The 26,192-nt window shown below is 53.6% G+C and overlaps 10 protein-coding genes across 10 annotated transcripts; 5 read left to right on the forward strand and 5 right to left on the reverse strand.

Annotated features, from left to right (window-relative positions):
- Nucleotides 1–387: 387 nt before the first annotated feature.
- On the forward strand, nt 388–1,523 carry M406DRAFT_356218 (uncharacterized protein). Its single transcript, XM_040923385.1, has 2 exons — nt 388–682; nt 766–1,523. The coding sequence occupies exons 1-2, from the start codon at nt 466–468 to the stop codon at nt 1,311–1,313; spliced, it is 765 nt and encodes a 254-aa protein (XP_040777099.1). The 5' UTR covers nt 388–465; the 3' UTR covers nt 1,314–1,523.
- Nucleotides 1,524–1,796: 273 nt separating this feature from the next.
- On the forward strand, nt 1,797–2,325 carry M406DRAFT_235163 (uncharacterized protein; the record flags this gene model as incomplete). The annotated part of the gene is made up of 3 exons (XM_040916011.1): nt 1,797–1,874; nt 2,008–2,085; nt 2,269–2,325. Coding segments are annotated over 3 exons (213 nt in total), but the record flags the coding sequence as incomplete, so codon positions are not given.
- A 1,182-nt stretch (nt 2,326–3,507) lies between these two features.
- M406DRAFT_230636 (zf-CHY-domain-containing protein) lies at nt 3,508–4,285 on the reverse strand (the record flags this gene model as incomplete). The annotated part of the gene is made up of 2 exons (XM_040915846.1): nt 3,508–3,891; nt 3,947–4,285. Coding segments are annotated over 2 exons (723 nt in total), but the record flags the coding sequence as incomplete, so codon positions are not given.
- Nucleotides 4,286–6,327: 2,042 nt separating this feature from the next.
- M406DRAFT_18749 (uncharacterized protein) lies at nt 6,328–7,161 on the reverse strand (the record flags this gene model as incomplete). Its single annotated transcript, XM_040915429.1, has 4 exons — nt 6,328–6,618; nt 6,736–6,905; nt 6,979–7,056; nt 7,137–7,161. Coding segments are annotated over 4 exons (564 nt in total), but the record flags the coding sequence as incomplete, so codon positions are not given.
- A 2,682-nt stretch (nt 7,162–9,843) lies between these two features.
- Nucleotides 9,844–10,548, reverse strand: M406DRAFT_255566 (HET-domain-containing protein; the record flags this gene model as incomplete). The annotated part of the gene is made up of 2 exons (XM_040917043.1): nt 9,844–9,960; nt 10,075–10,548. Coding segments are annotated over 2 exons (591 nt in total), but the record flags the coding sequence as incomplete, so codon positions are not given.
- Nucleotides 10,549–11,787: 1,239 nt separating this feature from the next.
- Nucleotides 11,788–14,906, forward strand: M406DRAFT_88951 (family 39 glycosyltransferase). The gene is made up of 6 exons (XM_040926136.1): nt 11,788–12,169; nt 12,247–12,374; nt 12,448–12,502; nt 12,558–13,055; nt 13,109–13,344; nt 13,401–14,906. Exons 1-6 carry the CDS (start codon nt 12,032–12,034, stop codon nt 14,566–14,568), a joined length of 2,223 nt encoding a protein of 740 aa, XP_040777104.1. The 5' UTR covers nt 11,788–12,031; the 3' UTR covers nt 14,569–14,906.
- A 339-nt stretch (nt 14,907–15,245) lies between these two features.
- Nucleotides 15,246–16,037, reverse strand: M406DRAFT_60618 (uncharacterized protein; the record flags this gene model as incomplete). The annotated part of the gene is made up of 1 exon (XM_040924687.1): nt 15,246–16,037. The coding sequence occupies one exon, from the start codon at nt 16,035–16,037 to the stop codon at nt 15,246–15,248; it is 792 nt and encodes a 263-aa protein (XP_040777105.1).
- A 1,416-nt stretch (nt 16,038–17,453) lies between these two features.
- Nucleotides 17,454–20,117, forward strand: M406DRAFT_346198 (uncharacterized protein; the record flags this gene model as incomplete). The annotated part of the gene is made up of 3 exons (XM_040922163.1): nt 17,454–17,466; nt 17,570–18,358; nt 18,410–20,117. The coding sequence occupies 3 exons, from the start codon at nt 17,454–17,456 to the stop codon at nt 19,849–19,851; spliced, it is 2,244 nt and encodes a 747-aa protein (XP_040777106.1). The 3' UTR covers nt 19,852–20,117.
- Nucleotides 20,118–20,791: 674 nt separating this feature from the next.
- M406DRAFT_290531 (cyclin-domain-containing protein) lies at nt 20,792–22,148 on the reverse strand. Its single transcript, XM_040918908.1, has 2 exons — nt 21,752–22,148; nt 20,792–21,661 (listed from the first exon to the last, which is right to left on the reverse strand). Exons 1-2 carry the CDS (start codon nt 22,039–22,041, stop codon nt 21,106–21,108), a joined length of 846 nt encoding a protein of 281 aa, XP_040777107.1. The 5' UTR covers nt 22,042–22,148; the 3' UTR covers nt 20,792–21,105.
- A 1,448-nt stretch (nt 22,149–23,596) lies between these two features.
- Nucleotides 23,597–25,622, forward strand: M406DRAFT_329988 (uncharacterized protein; the record flags this gene model as incomplete). Its single annotated transcript, XM_040920470.1, has 11 exons — nt 23,597–23,640; nt 23,758–23,775; nt 24,004–24,021; nt 24,146–24,181; nt 24,272–24,337; nt 24,422–24,565; nt 24,683–24,707; nt 24,768–24,804; nt 25,012–25,065; nt 25,236–25,330; nt 25,383–25,622. 11 exons carry the CDS (start codon nt 23,597–23,599, stop codon nt 25,620–25,622), a joined length of 777 nt encoding a protein of 258 aa, XP_040777108.1.
- Nucleotides 25,623–26,192: the final 570 nt, after the last annotated feature.

Here is a 26,192-nt window from a genome sequence, read left to right on the forward strand (position 1 = left end):
GTGCTGCAGGTTCTGGCTGGAATGATTATGGAGAACACAGAGAAGATCACTTTATTTGTTAAGCCTTGGAAAATAGGGATCTTAAAGAAGGCGAGCTGAGCCGTAGCGAACAGGAAATTTCGAACCGAGGGGAAGAAAAAGTAAGAAGCGAATGGAGGCATAAGATCCACTTTTGCACAAGTGAACCGTCGTTACGTCGACGCCAGGGCGCGCGGCTACGCTAAGGCTCTAGCGCCTTCGGTTGTTGCTGCAGCGACAACCCGGGGGAATCCAAAGGGCCCTGCGACCTGCTGCATTGCTTGGGGTTTGGACAATCGCCCCACGCCAACTTTCCTTGCGCCAGGGCATCATCACAACTTTCTGCTTCACTTCAACCCTGCGCCCACTGTGGACATCACACATGCAAAACCGTGACGCACACTGATCGCAGTATAATTTCAGTCGAAGCCAGCCATCTACTCCAGAATGGCATCCGTTTTCGAGCCCAGAAGCTCTCAGAGCCGTCAGACAATGGCTGCGCCCTCCGTGGCAGACAGCCTGCCCAGCATCAACTTCGGCTTTGAAGACCTGCGCGACCGCATGGCCAAGTTCACGGCGCGCTTTGACGATTTCATCGAGAAGGGTCGCAAGCGCGTCCTCGAGGAGAGGAACCAGTTTGCGGTAACTGTTGCGGAGCTACAAGGTGCGCATTCTACCCTACTTGCTCCCATCCTCCTCAAATCAAGACGTTAAGCACTGACATGTAATGCGTTTCTCTTCCCGTAGAGGACCAACGGATGAAGAAGAAGGACATCGACATCCTGCAGATGAAGACGAACACGCATCAGAACACGATCTCGAAGGAGGAGGCCGAAGCGCGCGAGATGCAGGCATCCATCGCCTCGCTCTCCTCGCAACGCGACAAGCAGCTCGCTCTCCGCGACACCCTCCAGCGGCAGATCGCCGAGGCGCAGAAGGAAATCGACGCGCGGCTCGCGGCGCAGCGCGCGCACCAGGCGCGGCAGGAGGCACAGGCGCGGTTTAACGTGCCGGAGCTGGACTTTTGGATCACGAACCTGTGTCTCAAGATCGAGGGCGCGGGCCAGGACGACAGGCTCAAGTTTGTGTTTTCGCACATTGACGAGAAGGACTGGGAGCGCGAGGCCTGGTTCGAGCTGAGCATGGCGGCGAGGGATTATGATATTAAACACTGCAGGCCCAGACTCGAAAAGGAGAAGATCGAGAGGGTCTTGGAGAGGACGAACGAGACGAGGGAATTGGCGGTGCTTCTGAAAGGGATGAGGGAGCTGTTTGTAGACGCCTTTAAAAGCTGAGCATCTGGGCAAGCGTATCAGGAGCTTTGGCCCTTGCATATCGACGAGAAATAGGACCTCTAGATCTACGTGCTAAATGATCAAACTTGCGCTCTCTATGGCTTTCAAAAGACGCTTTTTGAGTATGCCGTGAGAAGAGGTGGACGGCCGTAGAGTCACAGCACGACACTAAGCAGACTCGAGTGCCAGAAATACCATTCAAATTGCAACAAATCCAGCATCTCCCAAAGTAGAAAAATTCCGAGAGACCACAAAAAAGTAGCAAAGGCTCCATCATACAAACTTCTAACGTGTTGCGCACACTAAATAATCTGAGAGACCCGTGCTTTCACAACATGAATATGCTAGGCGACGCGGCTCTACCCGCCAGTTCACCCACAGCACAAGCCAACTCGATCTCACAGGCTTCAACCAACTTTCTCCGCCATCATTACACCATACACCCAAACTCGCTCACACACCAGGACCACCATGCCTCCTCCTCCTCCCCCACAAGAAGAAAACAAGCAAGCCTCGGCCAACGCAGCCGTCAACATCCTACAAGAAATCTCAGAGATTCTCGTAAGCAGCGTCCCCCCTCCCCCCTCCTTTCCATGACCCTCAGAACGCGCCCCAGTCTGCGCGCCCCCCCCCCCCACCCAGGCGCTCAAACTAGATAAATCCACGAACTACTCACTCACCAACCCACCTACAGAACTGCCACCTCGACCGTAGGGAACTATCAATATGCATCTCCCTGATCGAGCGGGGTGTCAACCCCGAGGCCCTAGCTGTAAGCTTGAGTCTCTCCTAGTTTCTTGCCTGATGGATCGATCGATTTCTGGGCGCGCCCAGATCAAAGGGGGGGGGGGGGAAAAAGAAGGATAAAATCCGCCCAGGGAGAGAGACGAACAGACTCGTGATTGTACGAGATGATGAGTCGGCAGGTGACTGACTGACGAAATGTGCTTACCAGACAACGATCAAGGAGCTGAGGAACGGCGCGCAGGAGGCCAAAATCGAGCTTGAGGCACGGAAGCAGCAGCCGCAGCAGCAGCGATAGGACCTTGGAGGAAGGAGAGAGAAGGTTAAATCACAGTGCTCTTTTTCATTTGTTCATGCCATTGGACCTGGGGAATTCGGTGTTCACGGTGTTTGTGTGGGATCCAGTTATGAAGACTCGATAATTGTCTATCTTACTTCCTTTGAGTTTGTTTATGATGTACGGTCGGTGATGTCCTTGCACAAGAGAGTGAGGGGCCACGGCTAACATCGTACCCAGTGTGCCTGCTACATAAAATATTGCAAAACGGAGTAAAACTTGATTTCCTTCTCTCCTTTTCTTCTTCTTCTTCTTCTTCTTTTTTTTTTTTTTTGGTTCTTTTCTTCATGATTGAACTATGCGTATACGTTGATAATGTGTTTGTTCCCCGGGGATTGATGCGTTTTGTCTTCTTTTGATCATAATGCCCAGTCTACTCCTTCATTGAACGTTGCTTGAGGACACCAGGCCTTGGCCTTCGAAACAGTAGGGTCCCCTCTCAATCCTTGATTCCCCTTCCAGATGCATGCAGAAGCTGAACCCACAGCAAAACAACAACAATGTTCCTCCAGTATGCAATCGACCTTAATCCAAACCACGCGCCTGAGAGTCTCGTTGAAACAATGGCAAAAAAAAAAAAAAAAAAAAAAAAAGGAGAGAAAGCGCCGCGTGCGCCCACTGACCCTGAACGCCAAGATGAGCCAAGCGAGAGTATGCCTATATACGGCCGGAATGACGACCGTTTCAGCGGTGACCAAATAAGTTGATCTCCTCCATCTCGTCATTGTCTTCGTCGTCCTCATCCTCATCCTCCTCTTCTATGTCGGAGTCTTCATCCCCCTCGTATTCGCTCTCACCCTCGTCGTCAGATGTCTGGCTCCGAGGATGACGGCCCCAGAAATCGAGCTCTTCGTCTTCTTCATCATCGTCGTCGAGGTTGAGCTCAGGTTCTGCAAAAGGCGTGTGCCGACCTGGCGACTCAACGCTCGGGAGGACGGCGTTTGACGTAGTCGCACCGAGACCGGGTGAAGGCAAAGGAAGGCTCGAGGCATTGGCCCCCTCCTGACCTTGGCCGGCGCAGTGCGGATTTCCAAGTTGGGACGGGTTCGCCGTAGCAGCACCTTGTTGGCTTTCGATCCTCTCGGCCGGCATGGGCGAACGATCCAGTTCGACAGTATTGAAGGACTGGCAGATCTGACAGCGCAAACCCAAGAAGTGGTAATCGGTTGAGCTCTTTGCCGAACAGTCGTTGCAGAAGAGAACAGACCGTATGCCTCGGTACTCCTCTGGCATTGGCTGCTCTTTGATGATGTTGGCAAGATTCAAGAACAAGGCATCCATCTTGACAATGCTCTTGCTGCACAGCGGACACTTGTATGAAGTGTTCATATACTGTTGAAAACAGTTGCGGTGGATAGGGTGGCCGCACTCCATGAAGATGACCTGCTGAGGGGAGGAGAACATGTCGTCGTTACAGATCGGGCAGTTGGCGTCTGTTGCTCGCTCGATGCACTTGTGATCATCCTTGGTTGCGATGGAGATGCACGCACGGCAGGTCTGTCATCGTTAGTACCCGCTCCTGATTACGCCTACATACGGAGCCGAAACATACCTTGCAGTGGAAGAAGTCCTTCTCCAGCCCACGTCCCACTCGGCAGATCCCGCAGTCGTCGCAGTGATATATATGCTTGTTCACATCATCGCTCCACAGCTTGCAAATGTTACAGTAGTACGAAGCCGCACTCTCGCCGCAGTGCGCACAGGTATCGGAGGCCTTTTGCGCGTGCCCACACAGCATGCAGAGCATGTTCTTTGTGTGCTTTCTCGGTAGGGTATGTTCTTCTGCGTCGTCATGGCACAGCCGGCACGTGTACCACTTGTCGCATTCTGCACATTGTACCTTAATGTTCCGCTTGTAATGCACACAGCCCAATTCAGGAAGGTCCTCGTCATCTGACTGCGCCTCCTCCTCGGCGCCCTCAGGCAGCTCACCGGGCTGAAGCAAGGGTATCTTGGGTCGGTATGTAGGCCGGGCGTCGTCTGCCGTGTAATGGATCGGGATCTGCTCCTCGTCCAAGCCAGTCCACGATTTCAATGTCTCCAGGGCCGAGATACCAAAGCCCAAGTCCCTGGAGGAGGAGGAGAAGGAAGAGGAGGAGGCAGCTGCGGCAGCGGAATGCTGGAAATCGGGTATAGGCCTGGGCGGTTGCACCCCCTCGAGGATCGCCTTCGCGTGTCTCGCCTTTGCGTAGCTCTCGGTGAGGACCTGCTGCATAAGGTATCGCTTCTGGTCGAAAGTGATGCTGCTCGACTGGATGATCTGGATTTTGCGCCGCATGTCGTTCATGCCGTCGTCCGCAGGCAGCGCGCGAGACTTGCTCGCCGCCGCACCGGCAGCAGAGTTGTCGGATGCATCTTGAGGTGGGAAGGTCTCGGGCTCGGAGAGAACGAGGTCCTCGGGCTCGTTAGTGCTGAGCGGCCGATCCATCTCGAACATCGAAGGAGAGGAAGATCGGGGTGTCGAGTCTTGCGAGGTGTCGCCGTCGGTCGGAGGGACGGGCCACCGGCGTTGTGGGACGAGTAGAGGTGGGGATCTGGCGCCGAGGGCGATGTCTGGACTTCTCAGGAACGAGAGACTGGGGAAAGATGCGGAAGGGCCGTCGCATTCGGCAACGGCATCGCCATTGTCCAGATGAAAATCATGGGGGAATCGGCGGACCGAGTCTGTGTCGGCTGCAGTGGCAAAAGGGGTCGAAAGTCGGCGGACGGTCCGGGCAACTGGATTGATGATGAAGTCGGCAACTAAAGATGACATTGGAGACACAATGGTCACATCTAAAGGGGAAGAACAGAGGGCAGTCAATCCATATGGAGTAGTCCAGAAATAATATAGGTGCAGGGTATGAAGAGAGTTGGTACAGAAGGTTGAGATGCACCAGATGAATATTGAAGTGAAAGTCTTTGGGTCAGGTCAAGTCAAGTCAAGTCAAGCCAAGCCAAGCCAAGTCATGGTGTGATGTGGTACATACTAAGTAGTAGGAACCCTTTGTGCTGTCAACCGTCCCCGTCAACGACAGTCATCACAACCCCTGCAAATTCAATGACACAGTGGGGTTTTCCACTGCAGTACTGACCACCTGCACCACTCTAATACCATACTGCAGATGTATTTAGTACTCTGGACATGTGGTACTACTATGGTACCATCATGGTGCAGCTTTCACATGTCTTTCCTCACCCTTATCCTTTTTCGTTTTCTTTCTCCCCCTTGCCATCATCTTATTGGCAACATTTCTGCCCATTACAGCGGCCAATGAGATACTCCGCACTCCGTCCAAATTCTTCAGATGACAGTATCCTTGCAAGGTTCTGACATGTGTTTCTCTCATTCAACAATTCTCACAACTGATTCTTTTCTCTATAATCATGAAAAATCGTAATTAGGAGTTGAACAAAAGCGCTATCATTTTGAAATTAATTGTGTGCAGGAAAGCACAGCAAGCAACAAAGTCTACAATTTTCACAAATAATTTCTTCAGGGCCAGCTAAAGGATCTTCCCTCTTCACCGTCAACAACAACATTGATAATACTATATACTTCCCAAGAGGGCGCCTTCTCTATCCTATAACTGCTCAGTCTGCTTATATACAAAGACTTAAACCTTGTCCGTCAGACAACAGTCGAGCTGGACCGATGCGGCGTCTTCAATACGGGTAGCCAGGGATATTACCAGAGACCAGCATGTGGATCCCAGCGTTTCGTCGCGGATGATGGCGGCGCCGGTATGGCACTGATATTCACCCCCTGCGCCAACAGAGCATCGCCCAGTTGGGCGGACAGGTCCTGAAGCTGCGTCATGGTGACGACGCTCACAGGTGGCGAGTAGTCGGGTGGGAAGCGCTCGTTCTCTGAAGATGAATACCGTCAGCCTCAGTTCTCGATACGTACATTACATCCATCTCCATATATTTATATGCATGTGTGTGTAGACAGAGAGATGAAACAAGTCTAGACTTACCAAACCAGTACACAACCGGCGCAGTCTCGACTACACCAGTCGTCACATTCCCAAAGACCAAGATGAACGCGATGCTCTCGCCGGTCGAGAACCCTTGGGCCAGGCTGGACAGGCCAAACTCAGGATTAGTCGCGTTCGAGTTCCTGATCGCCCTGGCGCGTGCTGCTGCCGAGCTGTTGATGGTGATCACGTCGTCAGTCCACTCGGCGAGTGTCCTCTGGAAGACGGTCGAGTTGAAGATATCCTGGTTGCCAAAGTAGGCGTCCTCGCGGCTGTGAAGAAAGAAAGGTGAGAGTCAGCACCGCAAAGCGATCAGGGGGGTCTCAGCATCTCCAGCAACAACACGATACGGAGAGCAAAGGAAGGAGGGGTGTGGGGTCACATGCCTGAGACTCGCATCATGCTCCACGATGTTGTGGGTGCCCAAGGTGTGCAGGTCAAAGAAGGTGTTGCCCCATCCGGCGGGATTCGTGGTCGCCGCTACTTCAAAGAGCGGGACGGAAATAGTTTCGTCTTGATTCACCCCGACCTTCATAGCATAGGAGAGGTCCGCTATGCAATGTCAGAAATGTGTTGTTTACGTGAAGAGGAGAGAAAGGGTTGCAACAGATGGCTGTGATATTACCTTGTGTAATGTTTTTACCAGAGTGCGGCAGCAAACCGTGGTTCGCTAGGGTGTTGAGCCCTGGGCAAGGACCTCGAGCTGGACGACGCGTCAGTCCAATATCTGGCTTCCTATATGGTCTTGTTGTCTCTGAGAGATCTGAGAGGGTTCTTTCATACCATCGTCCGGTCCAGGAGCCTGCCAGGCAGGAATCTGAGCTGAGCCAAGCCCAGCGAGGACAGCGAGACCAAGGGGAAAACGCATCATGAACACTTCTTTGAAAGGTTCACATCAAAAGACACACAACCTTCACACAGTGGGTGGACGGACAGAGGAATACCCTCGCAGCAGGGCGCCCACGGCCCCTTTTTATACCTGGGCCAGGGCCACTCAAGGAACAGACAAAATAACGTGCCATCCACGGAGCAAACTCCTCCCCGCATGGCCGGCCGCCGCGCACTTGCGGCTAGAACACCGTGGATTTCCCGTTGCGTTTCATTGCATGAGGTACCAGTGCTACCCTCCTGCGGGATACGAGGCCAGGGCGTGATCCTCGCGGTCGAGGACACGGACGGGAGAGACGTGTCGCATGCCTATTATGAACTGCATAAGGAGGCTTTGTGACCGGGGTCAGGGAGCGGGCTCCAATCGCAGTGGGTGGAATGTAGGTTAAGATCGTTGATATAGCACGCAATTCGGGGAAGAAGAAATAAAAATACGAAAGAAGTCAATGATTCCAGGCAGTCTCATACATAAATGCATGACTCACAGGGTTGGAATCGTCTGCTCTGCTCTGCTCAAGATTGATTTCATTTCGTATTGAACTTCGCCTCAATCCTCTTCCAACATTTGAAAATCAAACTTCTTCGCCATTTCTCTTCAATCACTCACCGGTTCTAGTTGATGCGGAGGATTAGTGAAGGAGAGAGAGGGGGAATAGGCAAAAGTAAATGGCTGGGGGTAATGGACAAGATGGTGGCCTCAGATGGTGATGGCGGTGTTTACACAATAATACTACGACGCTCTACACCGGTCTCAGATTAAGCAACAGCGATTTCCTCACTAGCTCCAGAACGCGATCTAGAAATGGATATTCCCGTGGTCACATTAGCGTAGCTCGCTTGAGCACCTTCGGCTTCCCAAGGCATAAAGAATATGTGCAGCTTGAGAGTGGCGGGCTTCAGTTGGATAATTGTATCATGGATAATGATGATTGTGCATGATAAAGCCGTTGGAACACAACCCATTACGCGTTCAAGTACATCCTGATGTATTATAACGTGCTGGACTGGGAAAGACCTAAAGCTAGGGCATTGATGTTCATGAAAACATTGAATATCTCATTCGATACACATTACACATTAATACAATAACGCACATACCTTCGCACACTTGTGAATTGAGTGGTTTGAGCGACAGAAACGCAATCGATCTCACTTCTTGGGATTGGTCGTGTACAGGACGGTATGTACTTACCCGGTAACATCGTTCTTGGGTGCATCATGTATCTGCTAGCAAGCATAAAAGCATTAGTGCGTGGCGAGGAGGAGGAGCAGCTCCTCACAAGACTTGACCTGCCTTGGATCAGACCAGCACTACGTCCACCATACTCACTTCACCTCTGCTCATCATCCTCACCACCTCCCCGTCCATGAGCCCATGCACGTAGCTCTCCCCGATGAACATGTATCTCCCCATTTCCAGGTCCACCGGCCTCAACAAGTACAAAACCTGCCCGCCAGCCAGTGCCCATATTTCATCTCCCACAATAGCCGTGTTGGGTATGACAGCAAGGAATAGCTTGTGGGTAAACCCAAGGTCTCTCAGGGTGAACGCCTTGCGCCTGGCATTCGCCATTTCCATCTGGTACTTGTATTCTTTCGGGGTGAGCTCGGCCCTTGGTTTCTTATAAAAGACGGGGTCTAGCTTTGCACCGCGCTCGGATGGCACGCCGAGGTCGCCGTAGACGAGGTCCATCACGTTTGTGCGGTTGAATGCGTCCGTCATGGGCTCGTCTGTGAGTGCATAGCGCTGCTTCGATTCCCGGCCCCACTGCTGGCTTTTCGCCCTGGCGGTAGCCTTGAGTTCCTCTATGTTTGGACCCGTGTCCTTGATTATATCCTTGATCTTATCGATTTGAATGCCGCACAGGTGAAGCGTGTCGCCCTCAATTCGTGGCCTTCTCGAGAAGTCCATGCTCAAGGGAAGAGGGTTGTAGGTTGGAGCGGTGGGACCATTGTACTCCGGAATATTGCTCTTGTCGTAGAACCGCCGACTGGGAGCCTCATCTGGCATGTACTTGGAGATGTGAAGTACTTTGGGGATCGGCTCTATGGCAAGGGCGTGAGCCAGATTCGGAACCCACGACGGCACCTGATACCTGACAGTTATTCCCCCATTCGGCGGAGTAACACTGACGGTATGGCCCTCTGGGTGGTGCATGGCGAGTCCCAGGAAATTCAGGCTTGGCCCTGTACGCCTTTCCAAGTAATACCTCACAACATCCATGTATACCTCGACAACATTCTTCTTGTAGTCCGGCTTCACAAAGGCCCTCACGTCCTCCGGCGCCAGACATAGCGGCGCATATAGCTTATCCCGCGGGTCGGCACACAGCGTGTGGCGGAATAATTGTAAAGTCCGCTCAAAGCTCGTCAAAGCATTCTGGATGCGCAGACTGCGGGCAATGTCCAGCTTGGATAGTTGATCGTAGACCTTAACAAGTTGCCGAGCAGAGTCCAGCATCTCAGGTGCACCCACGATGCTGATAGCCACCAGCTTGGCAGCCTCCATCTCGGACCACCCACACTCCTGTCTACCACAGAGAAATCTGACCTTGCTGGCGTGGGGAAACACCCCGATTCCGCTTATGAACGTAAACGAGAATTTTTCCGGAATCGTGGCCTCTTGGTAGATCCAGGCCCGCACCCACCAGGGCTTCTGCCACAGCGCGATGATGCCAAGCCAGCCTCGGTACGTTTCCGAGCCGGGAACATCGAATATCTTCTTGTCCTTGGCTGGTGCCACTTTGAGCAGGAAGTCGGCCGTGTCGTCACCAGTGCTGCGCACGGGTTTGCGCCACCACCATGGCCGGTATGGTCTTGCTTCCTTCAAGACCTGCCGGTAGCGCTTCTCGAAGCGTTTCATGAGGCGGAATGCAATTTTGTTGTCGATGTCATTCGCCGGCAGCCCAAGCCATACGAGGACTTTGGAGGCTTGGGTGTAAATTGAGGTCATATGGCCAACCTGGACGGCGCGTTCGTCAAGGGCTTTGGTGTCGACAGGGTCTTGATTGATACAGATGGCGTCGACCCAGAGGTATCCACCATACCCAACATGCTGCTTCCAGGCCAATGTGATCTGTTCGAGGGCGTCATGCAGATTTTGACGGATGCGAAAATGTGTGCCATTCAGAAGTATTGAGTGAGTATCCCCCGGCGGGCCCCAGGTGTAAGAAAGTGCTGCATATGTCGGGTGAGAGCGCAGAGAGACATGTACCATCTCGAAGGAACATAGGCTGCCTTTTCGACCAGCGCGGAGACGAAGGAGCCGGATCTCGTCAACTCGCAGCGGCTTGTACTGGAATGCCATGGCGGGTGCGTATATGAATGAGTTCTGCAGGGCAATGAGCGAAAGGTGGTGCTGAAGGAGATGCTCACGGACCCTGAAGCCGCACAAGGAAGCATTTTATAATTGTTGGATTTTGGGTGCGCGTCTTCGAGCTGAATGTCCCTCACATGATGAAGGCATGGCTGCTAAGATGCCGTCATCTTCAGCGCGGACCAGACTCTGGTTGAGAGACCGGTCTAGGTCGCCTCCCTCACACCCACGTGGGAGGGAGCCTTCTATGAGAATTCAGGCAAGGTTTCAGCCGCAGCTTGCCCATTCAGGAAAACTATCGGAGGGACCAGAATAGTACTCACCTTGCCCTGGCAGTGCCGCCCTTTCCCAAGTCGGGGACAACTCCTCACTCCTCCGAGAGGGCGGTACCTAGTCTGCTGCTCTGATTTTAGTACATTGATCCCGCTTCGGTGGGATCATTAATTGTTCGACAGGGCTAGCAACGACGGGGGTACAGGCAAATCGTGGGTGTTGCAACCAACCTCAAGAGCTCAACAATTTCTTACCAGAGTACCTACAGATCATTTTGTTGCTCGTATTAGGAGAACACGCCAGTGGTCGTCGCACATAAAGTCTTGCCCAAGTTGCCCTCGCGGCGGCGACGACGTCTAGCGGCCCACATTGGCGGTCATATTTCCTGTTGGTCAGGGGGGAGTGGGTGACTATGTAATGTACAACCTGAAGGCCTTAGCAAGGTTCCAGATTGTTTTCCGACCATCACACGGAACCAGCGTTGGGGTTTTTGCAGTTGCAAGCGAGGTGCATGTGTAGTCAACCCGCAGTACATAAACAACAAGACACATGCAAGAAGAGGCGCATCTGTGTTGTATGCATAATGATGGATGGGAGAATAGAAGAAGTAAGCAAGTAGCCTTGCAAGAATCGTTCGTACCCTGGCTGGACCCCTCATTTCTCCTTGTCTAAAGCTGAAGGGGTGCTGCTGCCAGGAGGATCCCCGTCAACCCCCACTTGTTTACCACCTGAACACACTGAGACCAAATCAAATTGGAGCTTGGGGCGGTACGTACCGCCATGTCAGATTGTTTGCTGCTGCAGGGATGCTCCTTTAGGTAACACGCAATTGCACTTCAGCACAGCCGTAGCTGCTGCGAAAGGCCACCTTCAATTATTTCCACCGTCGACCTGTCCATCCCTTGATTTCCCAACGAAGCTCTGTCTTCGCCTGCGACCATCGTCCTCCTGTCTCTGGAGGTCGTATATTTCGTCCATCTTCTCTTCTCCTTCGATGGGATTAATGTCCTAGTAACAGCAGTTGGGTTCTTGTTCGACAGAGCCTCGAGGACAGACCACTTGGACCTTGCCATTCCCCCTTCGCCTTCTCGACACATTCGTTCAACAACCTATCCCGTTTTTCTCCCCACGCTTTTTTTGTTCCACCGTGGTTTCCCAAGACGCGCTCTGAGATCTCAATCGACCACGCCTGAACACGACAATGGCCGCCGCTGAGAAGGCCGCCGTCGCCTCTGGCGCTGATGCCGGCAATGCCCTGCGACGGCGCAATGTGCCTGGGCAGACTGGCGCCGCCCAGGGTCAGCTCGAGGTCGACGACAAGAAGAAGCAGGCAAAAAAGGTTGGGCTACTCCGAACTCTCCGCTTTTGCGATCGTACCATAAGAGGCCTTGAGCTAACACCATTGAATCGCAACAGTCATCCTTCCTCCAGACACTTGAGGAGTGGGAGTTCGTCATAGCCCCTCTCGTCTTTACGGCCCTTGCGCTCTTCACCCGACTGTACAAGATCGGAATCTCTGATATCGTGACATGGGATGAGGCCCAGTACGTTTCTTGCGTCGTCTACCGAACTCTACACTGGACGGCACTATTTGCTGACATGAGGTCTGCAATACAGTTTCGGAAAGTTCGGATCCCATTACTTGAAGCATGAATACTACTTCGATGTCCATGTGAGCAACCTTATGGGAAAATGAGGCTTCGAGTCTCTTGCTGATCATGAAGTAGCCGCCTCTGGGAAAACTCTTGGTCGGTCTTTCTGGATACTTGGCTGGATACAACGGCTCCTTCGAATTCAAGTCCGGAGAACACTACCCTGCAGATGTCAACTATACCTTCATGCGCCAGTTCAATGCCCTTTTCGGTGCAGTCTGCGTGCCCATGGCATATTGGACTGCCAAGGAACTCAACCTGAGGCGTCCCGCGGTCTGGTTCGTCACGCTGATGGTGCTCTGCGAGAACTCGTATACCACCATCAGCCGGTTCATCCTCCTCGACTCCATGCTCCTCTGCGGTACCGTCGCGACAACTCTCTGCTGGGCCAAATTCCACCGGCTACAGGACAGGAGCTTTGAGCCCGAATGGTTCTTCTGGCTGTTCATGACTGGGCTTAGCATCGGCTGTGTTACTAGTGTTAAACTGGTCGGGCTCTTCGTCACTGCGCTGGTTGGTCTTTACACCGTCGAGGATTTGTGGAACAAGTTTGGCAACCTGAAGATGCCTGTTGTACGTACTCTCGCCCTGTTTCGACGTGCACTTTGATCCTAACACGAGTCTAGGTTGAGCTTGGAGCTCATGTGGTTGCCAGGGTGGTCGGCCTGATCATTCTTCCCTTCCTTATCTACATGCTCAGCTTCGCGATCCATTTCGCTGTTCTGACTGATACCGGCCCTGGTGATGCGCAGATGAGCTCTCTTTTCCAGGCGAACCTGCGTGGGACCGAAGTCGGCCAGAACAGCCCTCTGGAGGTCGCTTACGGTTCTCGGGCGACGATCAAGAACATGGGATACGGAGGGTAAGAGAAGCCTATACGCAACAGCAGATAGAGTCTTGGATGCTAACTTGAGATAGTGGTCTGTTGCATTCGCACGTCCAGACGTACCCCGAGGGATCCAACCAGCAACAGGTCACCTGCTACCACCACAAAGATGCCAACAATGACTGGTTCTTCTACCCCAACCGCCGCGAAGCTGATTACAGCGAGAGCGATGAGCCGCGCTTCTTCGGCGATGGCGATACCATTCGTTTCATTCATGCTCAGACTGGTCGCAACCTGCACTCGCACGACATTTCTGCACCTGTCACCAAGGCTGATAAGGAGGTTTCCTGCTACGGCAATCTGACCGTGGGTGATGACAAGGACCACTGGAAGGTTGAAGTTGTTCGCGATGTTGCCTCCAACGATCGAAGCAGAATCCGCACCCTGACCACCGCTTTCCGCCTGAGACACGAGGTCCTCGGTTGCTACCTCCGAGCTGGCAATGTCAACCTGCCACAATGGGGTTTCCGGCAGATCGAGGTCACCTGCACAAAGGACAACAACCCTCGCGACACCTACACGCACTGGAACGTCGAGGCCCACTGGAACGACAGATTGCCTCCTGCCAAGCCTGGCCAGTACAAGTCGCCGTTCATCCACGACTTCATCCACCTCAATGTTGCCATGATGACGTCCAACAACGCCCTGGTGCCAGACCCCGACAAGCAGGACGACCTGGCTTCTCAATGGTGGCAGTGGCCGATCCTCAACGTCGGACTGCGCATGTGCGGCTGGGATGACAACATCATCAAATACTTCCTCCTTGGTAACCCCTTCATCTATTGGGGGTCGACGATCTCCCTCGGGGTCCTCGGCCTGACGGTCGCCTGGTACGTTGTACGGTGGCAGCGTGGATTCAAGGAGCTCAACCAGTCTGAGATCGACCATATTCATTATGCTGGTCTCTACCCGGTTATCGGATGGTTCTTGCACTATCTGCCATTCGTCGTCATGGCGCGTGTTACCTACGTCCACCACTATTACCCAGCCCTATACTTTGCCATCCTGACGACAGGTTTCCTGGCGGATTGGTGTCTCCGCAACAGGGCCCAAATCATCCAGCACGTCGTGTACGGCGCACTGTACAGCATCACGATCGGACTGTACATCTATTTCATGCCCATCTGCTGGGGCATGAGCGGCCCAAACCTACAGTACAACTACATGAAGTGGTTCGACTCGTGGAGGGTTACTGACTAGGGTGTGTATGGGATGTGTGTGTGTATGCAGGGGAAAAAGGAAAGGGAAGGAAAGGCGCACTCTTTTTGCTACTTCTCTGACTGCGTAGGTTTTGCGATGGTCACTACTATAATCGGGAAATTTCATTCGCGGGGCCCATTTCATCTCGACTCCATTGGGCTCGGGCACGGCTGAACGGCTGGCATTGCTGCATAAAGTATGGATGGTCAGGACAGGGACGGAGTTTCCGGCTGTGTGTAAGGATGGACTCTTTGAAAATTGTTTGAGCATGGAGAGAGAAAACAAGCTCCTAGGATCGCTCAGTCTAGAGTAATGCCATATCTCCGTTGTGCTCTATGCTCAATGACTTGCCCGCCACATTTTCCTATGCCAGAGGTGATAGATATGTATATATGCCCGCCCTTGGTCCATGCTGATTATGCATTACAGTGGTGTACAATGATTTTGGAACTACTACATATTTTTGGGCGGAAGAAAAAAAGATGCTTCCAGGGCCATAAGGGGTATCAACCTAATGAGGCCTTTCATAAGGGGGGGGGGGGGAAAGACAGGAAAGAAGAAAGACGAAACAACGCTCATGCTCTGGCCAAGTCTGTGTGGCACGTTGTTCATCAAAGACATCACTTTCCAGGTACGCAGATGCCGCGAACTAACTGAGTCATTATGCCTTGATTGCTTCAACAGCACATACCCCCGCTCTTGACCTTCTCCTGGTCCAGCCTGACATTCGTCCCGCCTCCCCAGCCAGTCGCAGAACCTTTTACACCCGACCGCCTGTCGTTCAGGTCATATTTGCCCGCCATGATATTCTGGTATATCCTCTCGGCCACGGCCAGGAAGGCCTCCTCGACGCCCTCGCCGCTCTTGGCGCTGGTCTCGACGTACTGCAGCACGCCGTTCCGGCGGGCCCAGTCGCGGGCGTCGGCCTCGTCGACCTCGCGCTTCTCCGAGGCGAGGTCGGCCTTGTTACCGACGAGGATGACGACGATGTCGGGCTCCGCGATCTGGCGCAGGTCGTTGAGCCAGTCGGTGACGTGGTCGAAGGTGGCCTTGCGCGAGATGTCGAAGACCAGCAGGGCGCCCGAGGCGCCGCGGAAGTAGGAGCGCGTGACGGACTTGTACGTCTCCTGGCCTGCGGTGTCCCAGAGGGATAGCTTCATGTGCTTCTGGGGCGGCGGGGGGTCCTGCTTCAGCGGGGGTGGAGGAAGGCCCTCGGGCTTGGGCGGCTGTGGGGAGGAGTCGGAGGTGCTGTCGGCTGGTGATGTTTCGGTGGCCTGGGACGCCCGGGGCGGTTTGGAGTGTGGTGCGCCGACGGGTACTATCCGTGAGCCGAACTCAACGCCGATGGTGACATCGTGATGTTGGACAAAGCGGCCCTCGCAGAGCCGGATGGTCAGGCTGGACTTGCCGCAGCCGGAGTCGCCTATGCACACCAGCTTGGCGATGTAGTCCCACGGTGGTGAGGACATGAGGGCGGTCTGGACCTAGTGGATGGGTGGTAGTGGACGGAGTGGTGGGGTAACTAGAGTATTGTCCGAGGTGTAGGAGGGAGAGTGACCACGTCCCGAGGCTATGGTATGGGAGGGAATGTGGCGTGTCGGGTGGACGAGGTCGGATCAGACGAGGTAAATTTGTTGCTGAAGATGGGGGAAGCTGAGACAGAGCTCAGGAACCAAAACAGCAGGCCTCGTGAGCAAATCAAGAGCACCCAACGTGTTGACAGATCTCACACGGGGCAAACACAAAATAGGACCAGAGGATAAAGGTATCACGAGCTCAGCATTGTTGAGAGAGAGACAACAGACAAGAAGAGAATTATGGAGGAGAAGCGGAAGCAGGAGGTTTAAGCAGGAGGTTTAAGCACGAGGATGGTCTCACATTCCCGTGGGCCAAGAAAGCTGACGTCGATATGAGAACTGATGATCACAACAGGGTAGCTGGGGGTAAGGTGGGGAGCGAAGCAGAGGCGATAACGTCAGGCGGACAAGACGGAGACAGGGGGTCGTTGTTTTGCTGGGGTATGACGCTGATATCGAGTCTAGAGGGCCGGCGATAACAGCTACCGAGGGTCTATCATCATGGGTGCTATAGTGGAATGGTACCTGTCAGAGTACTGCACTCGGCTACTGAGCATAGGTACTACTACTATGGCATAGGCTGTTCTGCCTCCCACTGTAGCTGCGTGCATCAGAAACCCTGTACTACGGCACTATGTACTGTATTAATCAGTCAGTCCGTCAGTCAGCCGGTTCTGTCCAAAAGCAACTGTAGATGGGTACTACTTACGAAGCAGGTGGCAGCCTACTGCTTCTGACCAAACTTGCTCCCTTTTTCTCCTATCCTTTATGAATTTTGGGTTCGACCAGGCACAGACACACCCACTCCCTTCCCTATGCCCATGGCCCATCCTGCAACCATTACTGCGATTGGTCAGTGGTCAAGAATCAGTCATACCGCCCAAGGCTCTTGACAGGGGACCCTACGATCCTACAGCCATTACCTCACGTCCCATGCGCACGTCGGAGCCGCACCCGCCTATCTCCTCGTGCAAACAAACCATCCTGCCGTCTCTTTTTTCGTCCTTCTTTGTTTGTCACATGCATACTTTCTCCTCACCTATCTTGTATATTGAACTCGAGGACTGTGAACTTTCACATTGCCATCTTCTCTCCACAGCTGCAGCGCAGGCAAGGAGACCCTGTTTAGACGTCATCCCCACCCTGCGTTAAACGTGAACGAGAGCACGACTCACTGCCACTGCCACTGCCACTGCCCAAGGCTACACCGCAATATCCTACCGCAACATCGAGTTTCCTCCGACTGATTCGCTCTTCACTGACCAGAGGCTCGCCCATAAGCCTGTGCAAAAAAAGGGTTCTCTAGAGATGTTTTCGGAGTGTGAGTTTCTGGCCCGTTAATCCGTAGGAGTCACCTCCAAGCCTCCGTGTTAGGAGGCCGAATAGTGGATGCATTCTGACCCCTCCCTTTTCCCTTCTTCTAGATGCGTCGAGGTTCCTGGCTCAGTCACAATCCCGACTTTCCAACTTCCAGGGCCAGACCGACAACGGCAACGGCAACGGCAACGGCAACGACGCACCAGCCCATCGCCAGCCAGGCGACTGGTCGCGAGCATCAAGACACGGCGGCCGCTCATTCCTAGGCGCAGCGCGCGGAACCAACCCCTATCAGCCCGCAGCCTCCCGCTTCGGCCATCTTACCTTCGCCTCGCGCTACTCCACCACCCAGGATGCGCCCCTCTTCCAGAGCGCCAGGGACGAGCTGCGGGAGGACGACGACGAGGACGAGCGTGACCGGGAAGCCGTAGACCTCTATGCTCTGCAGCAGTCGCGCCGTGTCTTCCAGACGAGCCGGCTGGAGGAGAGCACGGAACCGGAGGACGAGGGTAGCCGCGGCTCGCTGGAGCAGAGCCAGGACCACGAGGAGGAGGGTAGGGCATTTTTGGACCGGGCACACACACGGGGCATCAAGAGTAGTTGGAATGGACCCAGGAGCAGCTTTGTCCGGAGAGGGCCCGACCACGGTGGCAAGCGTGGTGGCCACGAGGGCCTAGACAGGGTGACATCGAACAGCAGCGACTCGTCGTCTGGCAGGGGGAGGATGGAGGACGTCGGTCTCGAGTCGACAATAGCCGACGGCGAACCACCAGCAGACCTGACCATGGAGGCATCCGTCGACGACCACCCTCCGGCTTTCCAGAGGCTACGCGGCACCACCGGCCCTGCGCGGGTACCACTGCGCCGAAATTCTATACCCGAGTCAGAACTTGAAGGTCACTCTTTTGCTCATGCTGGACCGAGTTCTGGGGGTCCACCGCCGCAAGGCGAGATCTTCAAGCACGATGCCTTCTTTGCCTGGGTCTACCTGATCGCGCTGGCGGCCATGTTTGCCACCTTCAGCCTAGTATGGCTGCACACAACAACGACACAAAACGGGTCGAAACCAATAGGAGATACGATATATACGGTTCTGCGATCATCATTTCACCTACTGGCTGTGGACACCCTGGTCGCGATCATAGTATCGTTCGTCTGGCTAGCAGCTCTGCGATACTTTGTCAGGCCGCTGGTCGCACTGATCCTGGTTGCCGTTCCAGTCATCATGCTTTCATTTGCGATATACCCTTTTGTTTCCAGTTTTCAAGGACCTGGAGAGGGGTCCAGTCTGCAGGACATTGTGATGAGGTGGGCCTCGATGATCCCGGGCTTCTTCGCGCTGATCTGGATATATATGGTCTGGAAAGGACGCCGCGCGCTCACCTCGTCTATTGCCATCCTCGAGTTCTCGAGTCGGATTCTTGCCGCAAACAATGCGCTGGTGCTCGTCGGCATGGGCGCTCTCTCCTTGATCGTCTTCTGGACGTGGGCGTGGCTTGCCATGTTCACCAGGGTCTTCCTGGGCGGTTCGTACTCGGGAACCTTGTCCAGGTATATCATCCAGGCTTCGACATGGTGGCTGGGCGCATACTTCCTCCTCATGTATCTCTGGACGCTGTCGATGATCGCAGGTGTCCAGCGGGGAACCACAGCTGCGACTGTCTCCCAGTGGTATTTTCACCGCAACGCTGTGCCCGCAGTGGCATCGCGAGACATTGTCATGGCGGCACTGAACCACTCGGTGACGACCATCTTTGGCACGATCTCGCTCTCGACCCTGCTGGCCATAGTGGTCCGCTTGCCCCTCCTGGTCCTGCACAGGCGCATCGCCGGCATCATCGCTGCGTTCTTCTACACCCTCGTCCCGACTTCGATCGTCGCCATGACTAACCCTCTCACGCTCACTTACGCCGCCATCCACTCGCAGCCTCTCGTGGACTCGGCCCGCGGCCTGAGTCAGATGGACTTTTTGGGCCCGCAGGCACCGACGACGACGCTCACACCCCGCAATCTTAAGCACCGCGGCTCAGCGCCCCTCCTGCCCTACCGCCTGGCGAAGCTCCTCCTGCACGCGACGCGCTTCATCATGGCCACGGCGCTGGGCTTCGCAGGCTGGGTGATCACGGCGCGGCAGCTCAAGGTGGCCCTTCCCGAGGGCAGCCTCAAGGGCAGCGCCTACGCGTACATGGTCGGCCTCGTGGCAAGCTTCATCGGCTGGGGCATCCTCGGGGCGATGGAGGGGATCCTGAGCTCCATCGTGGACGCCGTCATCATCTGCTACGGCAGCGAGACGAAGATGGCGAGTGGTGGTGGGGGGTACTGCATGGAGGCTGCGCAGCTTTTTGGTGGTCGTGGCAGGGGCACAAATTGGAATGATGCTGAGTACTGAAGAGAGAGGTTTGGTGTGTAGTCAGCCAGTCATCTGCACACACTGGGCAGCGGACGGCGGGTGGACGTTATATGATTCTTTTCTGTCGGAATGGACTTCAGAGGCAGCAAGCAGGCTTTCATGAAAATCCCAACTAGTACGGGTTGTCGCTCGCGTCCTTCAACACAAAGGACTACAGCCAAATCTACTACTTGCCCTTAGTCTATTGCCGCCTCCTCTATCTGCCTCAGCCTTCTTGCTCCTCCTCCTCCGTTGCCTTTCATCATTCATACTTTAGCTCTACCTTGCCTCTTTTTTTCTTCTTCGTTTTTCTTCTCCCCGCAAATGGGTTGAGTCAGGGTTTTTTTTCATCTATCTGGCGCCGGGATTGGTTTTGCCCCCCCCCCCCCCTCTGCATAATTCCTCCTCCTCTAGTATAGGCGGGAAAGGAAGGACGAAACGGGTGCTAGGAGTCTCTTCATCCAGGGATAGAATGCCTCACCTAGACTTGACTGGCTGATCGGCATAGAGACGGAGAGACATGGATATGGGAATTTGTTATTTTCTATTTTCTTGGTCTTCTGCTTTTCGGGCGTTGTTTCCTTTTCTCTCTTTTTTGCTTTTCCTTGTTTTTTTTTCTGGTCTCTAGATCAGGGCTTGCCTGGCCTTTTTCTTCCTCCCGCAAGCTGGGGCACCAGTAGGGGGGAGTGGGACTGATGAGTGAGTGGTGGGAGCGTATCGAAACATAGGACGAGGTCCTCCTCACCGTACATGCAAATTACACACCTGGAAACCTCAAACTTGCACTCTGGAAAACCAGGTCGTATCCACTGAATGAATCCATCATTTACATCTTCGTTCTTGGGTTGTTGTTACTCAAGATAGATCAGCGCCAGCTGATAATCCTCGATAGCAGCCTCGTCAGCAGGAGGTAGAAAAACAACAAAGAACAAGCAGCAGTCTTGTCAAGTAATGATGATATTGAACTTCATAAACACATTATAATTTTTCATCGCATGCTTTCTAATTTACAACAAAGAAAGTTAAGGGACTAATGTATGTCATTACCCTTCACGCTCGACGCAATATGCAAAGCCTGAGCTGCATATCCCGTCTCAAGCAGCGCACACAACAGGATCGATGTACACACTCTCAAGAATCCCCTTCCAATGGTTTCTTCGATGTGTGTGTGGATGTGTTTGGGGAGCAGTTTGCTTTGAAACTCCACCATGGACGCAGCGCAAGAACTACAGACCACCGTGCGCCGTCGCCATGCTATGCCTGAGATGGCGCATCTGGTGGTTTCCCCTGCGCAGTCGTCATGGTCCCCTTGGTGACGGCCTCCCTCTTCCCTTCCTCCTGTTCGTCGCCCTCATCAGGGTCGTTTGAGACTTCGCTTCCATCCGACTCGTCGGCGATGGCTGTTGCATCATCATCCTCCTCGCCTCCCACCTCATCCTCAAGCTGGTACGCAGGGCACCTCTGGACCAAGCCCCGGTAGTACGCGACCAGAACGTCCGGATCCGGGACGATCTTCCAGTCGACCTTGTGCAGAAACTCGAGCTCGAGCAGCTTGAGCTCGGCGACGCGGACACCGCCGACGCGAGCGTAGGTGGAATTATTCCAGAAGGAGTCAGACAGACCCTTGGCGGCGACGGTGGCGGCCGTGATCAGGAAGCGGTGGACGGTGAGGGTATTGATGGTGAAATCTGGGTACAGGGCGCAGAGGCGGTCGATGTAGTAAACCATGGAGAGGAGGAGGGGCGGCGAAAGGGTGGCATGTTTGGCGAGGCGGAGGAGGTAGTCCAGAACGGAGATGCCTGGTGCGGTCCTGTATAGTAGTTCAACGGTCGCCTCGTCAGCGCAAAAAGCTCTGTAGATCAATAGAAACAGGGAAGAATAGGTCCAGATTGTAGCTTACCGACTATGAAATCGCGTGAGGTGTCCCGACCTCAGGGCCAGCGCGTCGTTGGTCTCGATCAGCTCCGCGAGCATGTGCGCGATCAGCACCACGATATCTTCATAGGCGCACAGCTCGTACTGCACGGGCAGGACCTTGGGCGGCGCTGCCTCGGGCTTTACGCGCTTCGGCACCCCCCCTGTGGCAGCGCCGTCGCCTCCTTCGCCAGATGGTCTCCCTCCGACCAGCAGCCCAGGTGCGTCTGAGTTCCGCCGCTTGCTGGGCGAGAGAGGGTGGGGCGCCTTGAGCATGGGCGGCCCATCAGAGGGGCCCGGCGTGGCAGGGTCCCCCTCCTGTAGCGAGACGTCACCGTTGGTGCTGGCTTGGGGGCGATGAATGGTGGATACTGCTGTTCGTGATGAGGATGAGGATGCTGTTGCTGCTGCTGCTGCCTCCTCTGCCGCTGGTAGCGATTGTGGTTGCGACTGGGTTGTCGTCTTGGTGGAGGCGTGGGCGGAAGGGGAATCGACACCCGCCAGATATTTGGATTTCGCAGGGGCGTCGGGCGTCGTAAAATAATCATGTGGTTCCATTGGAGAATACTGGGTCGCAGCGTCAACGGCGACATACGCTGCAGGCTGATCGGCCTGTGGTGGTGGTCTGTTGGACGGCGGCGGAGGGTGTGATTGCGCCTGCGCCTGGGGCTGAGACTGGGAGGCTTTATTATTATCGTTGTTGTTATTGTTATTGCTCAGGCCTAGGGACGATGCTGTCAATGAGGACGACGACTGCCGCCGTGAGACAGCAGCCGACGGCTTGGGAGATCGTATCTGTGGAGAGGCGGACGACGCATAGTGGAAGGCGTGATGAGGGTGGTTGTGATTGTGGGAGCGAGTGGTGTGGAAAGAGCTCGGCGAGGCACTTGTAGCCCTTGCAGGCACGGGGGAGCGAGTCAACATATTCTCCTCACCATTCTTCGATTGTGAGACAAAGGTGTGGGAGAGAGGGAGGGGGGTTCTGTCGTGTGGAGGACCTCAGAGGAAAGGAGGGCCTCAAGAGAGAGAAGAGAGAGGGCGAGCCTTCACGAGAGTCCAATGTCCGCGATGATTCAACCCCAGTATTCCCAGAGGAGGAGGTCAACAGACCACAGGAACGTGGGACGTCCGTCCACTCTCTCTGTGTTTCTCTCCCTCCTCTCTCCCTCTTTCTCGGGGGACCCTCTCGATTGGTATGTAGAGTCGCTCTAAGTTGTAGTACCGGGATCTCTTAAGGTCGAAGAAAGAGATAGAGAGAGGGAGGGTAGGACCCCGCCAGCGAGCGCGGTATGTGGCAGTCGCGAGGAGGAGGACGAAGAGGTAAGAGGGAGGAGAGGAGGTGGATTATGTGGGCTCGTCGTAGTGGATTGCGCGACAAAAAAAATCTGGGGTCCAATGGGTCGTAAAGTTGGGTTGCAGTGGATGCCTTTGTAGATGCTGCGAAAGATAGTTCAGTACCGGTAGCGTCGTCGTGATCGAATGAGTCGAATAGAGTTGCATTGGGAAACGTGAGGCAGAGCGAGAGGACCCAGAAAGACAGCAGATGACAAGGCCGTGCTCCAAGTTGAGTGGTCCAGAAGCCCACGTGTTGAGGCTCCAGTCTGCCGACTGGCTGACTCGCCCTCTTTTTCCTTCTCTTCTGATCTTCTTTGGGCCTGGTAATCCGTACCGCTTAAGGTTTAAGGCGTAGTAGAAGCGTTTTGGAGAGAGAAGAAAAGAAAGAAAAAAACACACCTCTTTTTGCCTCGGCCCTTTGAGAAACGACGAGACACAGGATACTACTACTTAAATCAATGATCGTCGTACCGTTTGCGTACCGTACCCGTCAGGCATGCATCTGGCCCTGCTGCTGCTGCTGCTGCTGCTGCTGGCTTCGTGAAAGAAAAGGTGTGGAGGGGCCCTTGCAAAACTGTAATGGGGGGTGGAGGAGGGGTGGTTGTCGTTTGTCGAAAATCCGATCACACACTAAGACGATCTGTGGTGGAGCAAAAGCCCAAGGGTGTTTGTACAGTACGTGCTTATGTACTACATGTAGTACGGTACTTACTTCAGGTCAAGGAAGCCTTTCTGTCAATACAGACAATGGTTCGTGATGAACGAGGAGAAGGGGGAGGAGGGAGAATTGAATGAACTAGAAGAACCAGACTGGAGGACCACAAGATCCGTCCAAGTGGCGTTGTCGCACCCACTACAAACCTCACGAATAGGCGGTATTCCGACTTACTCACGGCTGCATAGCCTCTTGTCAGTGGAGAGGTAGGAATGAGAGCTTAGAACCTGGTATGGGGTCTTTCTGGGGGGGTGTTGGAGGTGCGCTGTTGGCGTTGGCGTGGCGTTTCCAGCGGTCACTGGCTAGGGGGCTTACTCTTCTGCAGCCTAGGCCTGTTTCCCACACCGAGTCTTCGACTTATGTACCGTATGCCTTGAGAGTGACCCAGGTTGGTCATGCGGTCATGATGCTAGATCCTATGTATAAACATACATAATACTGTATAATAGTAAAAAGAAAAGCGCCAGATGAAGGATCAGTCTATCACCAGGTGCACAATGTTTTGATACTGCATTTTGACTCGTGCGTACACACATTTATCCTGGGCAAGATCAATAGAGTGCAATGTATATCTTGTAGTGCATTCTATGGCGGTACTTACAACAGCGGATCTCGCATCCCAGAACCTTATCTTGGCGTCATAGTCTCGCTTGTCGCCAGTCGCCTTCGCGCCGCACCTGGGGAAATGCTGGTGGCGGTTTACCGGCTGGTCGAGATCAAGCCAACCCCAATGCGTCGTCACATTGGGGGGTAAGACATCCATTTTATTAAGTTTCGCAAAGAAAATAGCGGTTATCACAATTGTTGCCGGCGGCCTTCTCAGATTTTGGTCTGCAGCCAACAGTTTAGCATTTACAACACAGTCAGTGCACAATGGGACAAGATGGATAAGGTTTGTCAGGGGCCTCGCAAAGAGATAACCCATAGTTGCTCACTGCATATGGCTTCGTAGTCCCACGTGCACTGGCTTCTCCTCCTTCCGGTCCGGTGTATCTGTGTGAACATACCTGTAGGCATAGTGCGGGCTACACCGTAATGATACTGACCTTTGCGAAGTTCGAGGGCTCCGCATGACACTGCAATTGTTCCAGGACCTCTCAAACATAGCCCGTCTGCAATTCAGACCCTCAAATCTATTTGTGGGTATTCATGTGTGTAATTAGAGCAATGCAGTCCTAATAATAGGACAAACACAGTCACATTGTTCCTGAATTGCGAACAAAGACCTCGGGACATTCTCAGTCTCGCCAGTGTGTGGTGGCGACCTTTGCTTCTTCTCTTAGCAATTCAACTCAATGGCATTGTCGTGTGCTTTAACAAACGGCTCATAGTCAACATGCCCAACCACAACTTCCTCACCTAATGGTATATAATGAGCATTTCATCCGTGCGTCCCTGATTGATGTTGTTATCTCTCTAGTAACCCACATCTACATCACTCGCGGACCCCATCTGACCACAGGCCAGAAATACAAGACGGCAGAAGCAGCAAGAGAAGCAGAAAAACCCTATCAGGTAAGACTGTCATCAACTACTCTCTCCTCGCCTATTAACCGTCTCAGCACAGTGCTTTCGGGAATTGCAAGCCATAACAATAACATCAATAACAATGCATTCCGTGCTGTCCTCGCTGCTCTCTTTCCTCGCACTAGATGCAGCATCGACACCGAGTGTCAAGGCGATCCACTTCAGCACCATCACCGTCACCACTGGTTTCGTCCCGGCGCCGACGGGTTCGGTGACCGCTATCCTGTTTAACACTATCACTGTCACCTCAACCCCAGCACCTACGGTTATGGTCTCATAACAGTCATTGCCCCATGCTCGAGGAAAGTATCTTATCAATACGACAAGCCACAGCTGTGTTTTACGATGCGCCGGTTTTAGTTACTGGCACGTCATGGGAAAGGTAAGTCCTGATAGGTATGGTCAGGAGGGGAAAAAGACATGAACATTAATAAGTAGAGCTAAGGCATCATCAAATTAGCAAGGTCAGTCTTCCTCATCAAGAGAATCATTGAAACAATGAAAAAGAACATTTCATTTTCAGCTAAGTGAGCAGGCTACTCGAATGTATCAGAAGACGACACCCACTGCGATACGTTCTAAGACATCCAACTTGATGAATCAGGAGCACCTCAAGCATGATAATCATCGTCTAATGAACTAGAGCGCAAAACAGCTCAGTAGCTTGTTTCTAGCGTGTAACTAATAATCTACACACTGTGGGACAATATGACCCAGCTACTAAATCACAACCATATTTGGCTTCAAGACAAGGCCCGATGTTCTTCATCTCTGCTGTGGCTGCCAGACAATGCAATATGGGCACTATCGTTACTCCAGATAATAACATCAACCCCAAACATCATCCCTT

The sequence above is a fragment of the Cryphonectria parasitica genome (assembly GCF_011745365.1).
Source record: "Cryphonectria parasitica EP155 unplaced genomic scaffold M406scaffold_4, whole genome shotgun sequence".
NCBI classification, from domain to species: Eukaryota; Fungi; Ascomycota; class Sordariomycetes; order Diaporthales; family Cryphonectriaceae; genus Cryphonectria; species Cryphonectria parasitica.

Coding starts and splice junctions, on each gene's coding strand:
- M406DRAFT_356218 (XM_040923385.1), top strand. CDS start 466: ATGGCATCCGTTTTCGAGCCCAGAAGCTCTCAGAGCCGTCAGACAATG. Junction 683..765: donor AACTGTTGCGGAGCTACAAG/GTGCGCATTCTA, acceptor CTCTTCCCGTAG/AGGACCAACGGATGAAGAAG.
- M406DRAFT_290531 (XM_040918908.1), bottom strand. CDS start 22,041: ATGCTCAAGGCGCCCCACCCTCTCTCGCCCAGCAAGCGGCGGAACTCA. Junction 21,662..21,751: donor CTCACGCGATTTCATAGTCG/GTAAGCTACAAT, acceptor ACTACTATACAG/GACCGCACCAGGCATCTCCG.
- M406DRAFT_88951 (XM_040926136.1), top strand. CDS start 12,032: ATGGCCGCCGCTGAGAAGGCCGCCGTCGCCTCTGGCGCTGATGCCGGC. Junction 13,056..13,108: donor GCAACCTGAAGATGCCTGTT/GTACGTACTCTC, acceptor ACACGAGTCTAG/GTTGAGCTTGGAGCTCATGT. Junction 13,345..13,400: donor AAGAACATGGGATACGGAGG/GTAAGAGAAGCC, acceptor AACTTGAGATAG/TGGTCTGTTGCATTCGCACG.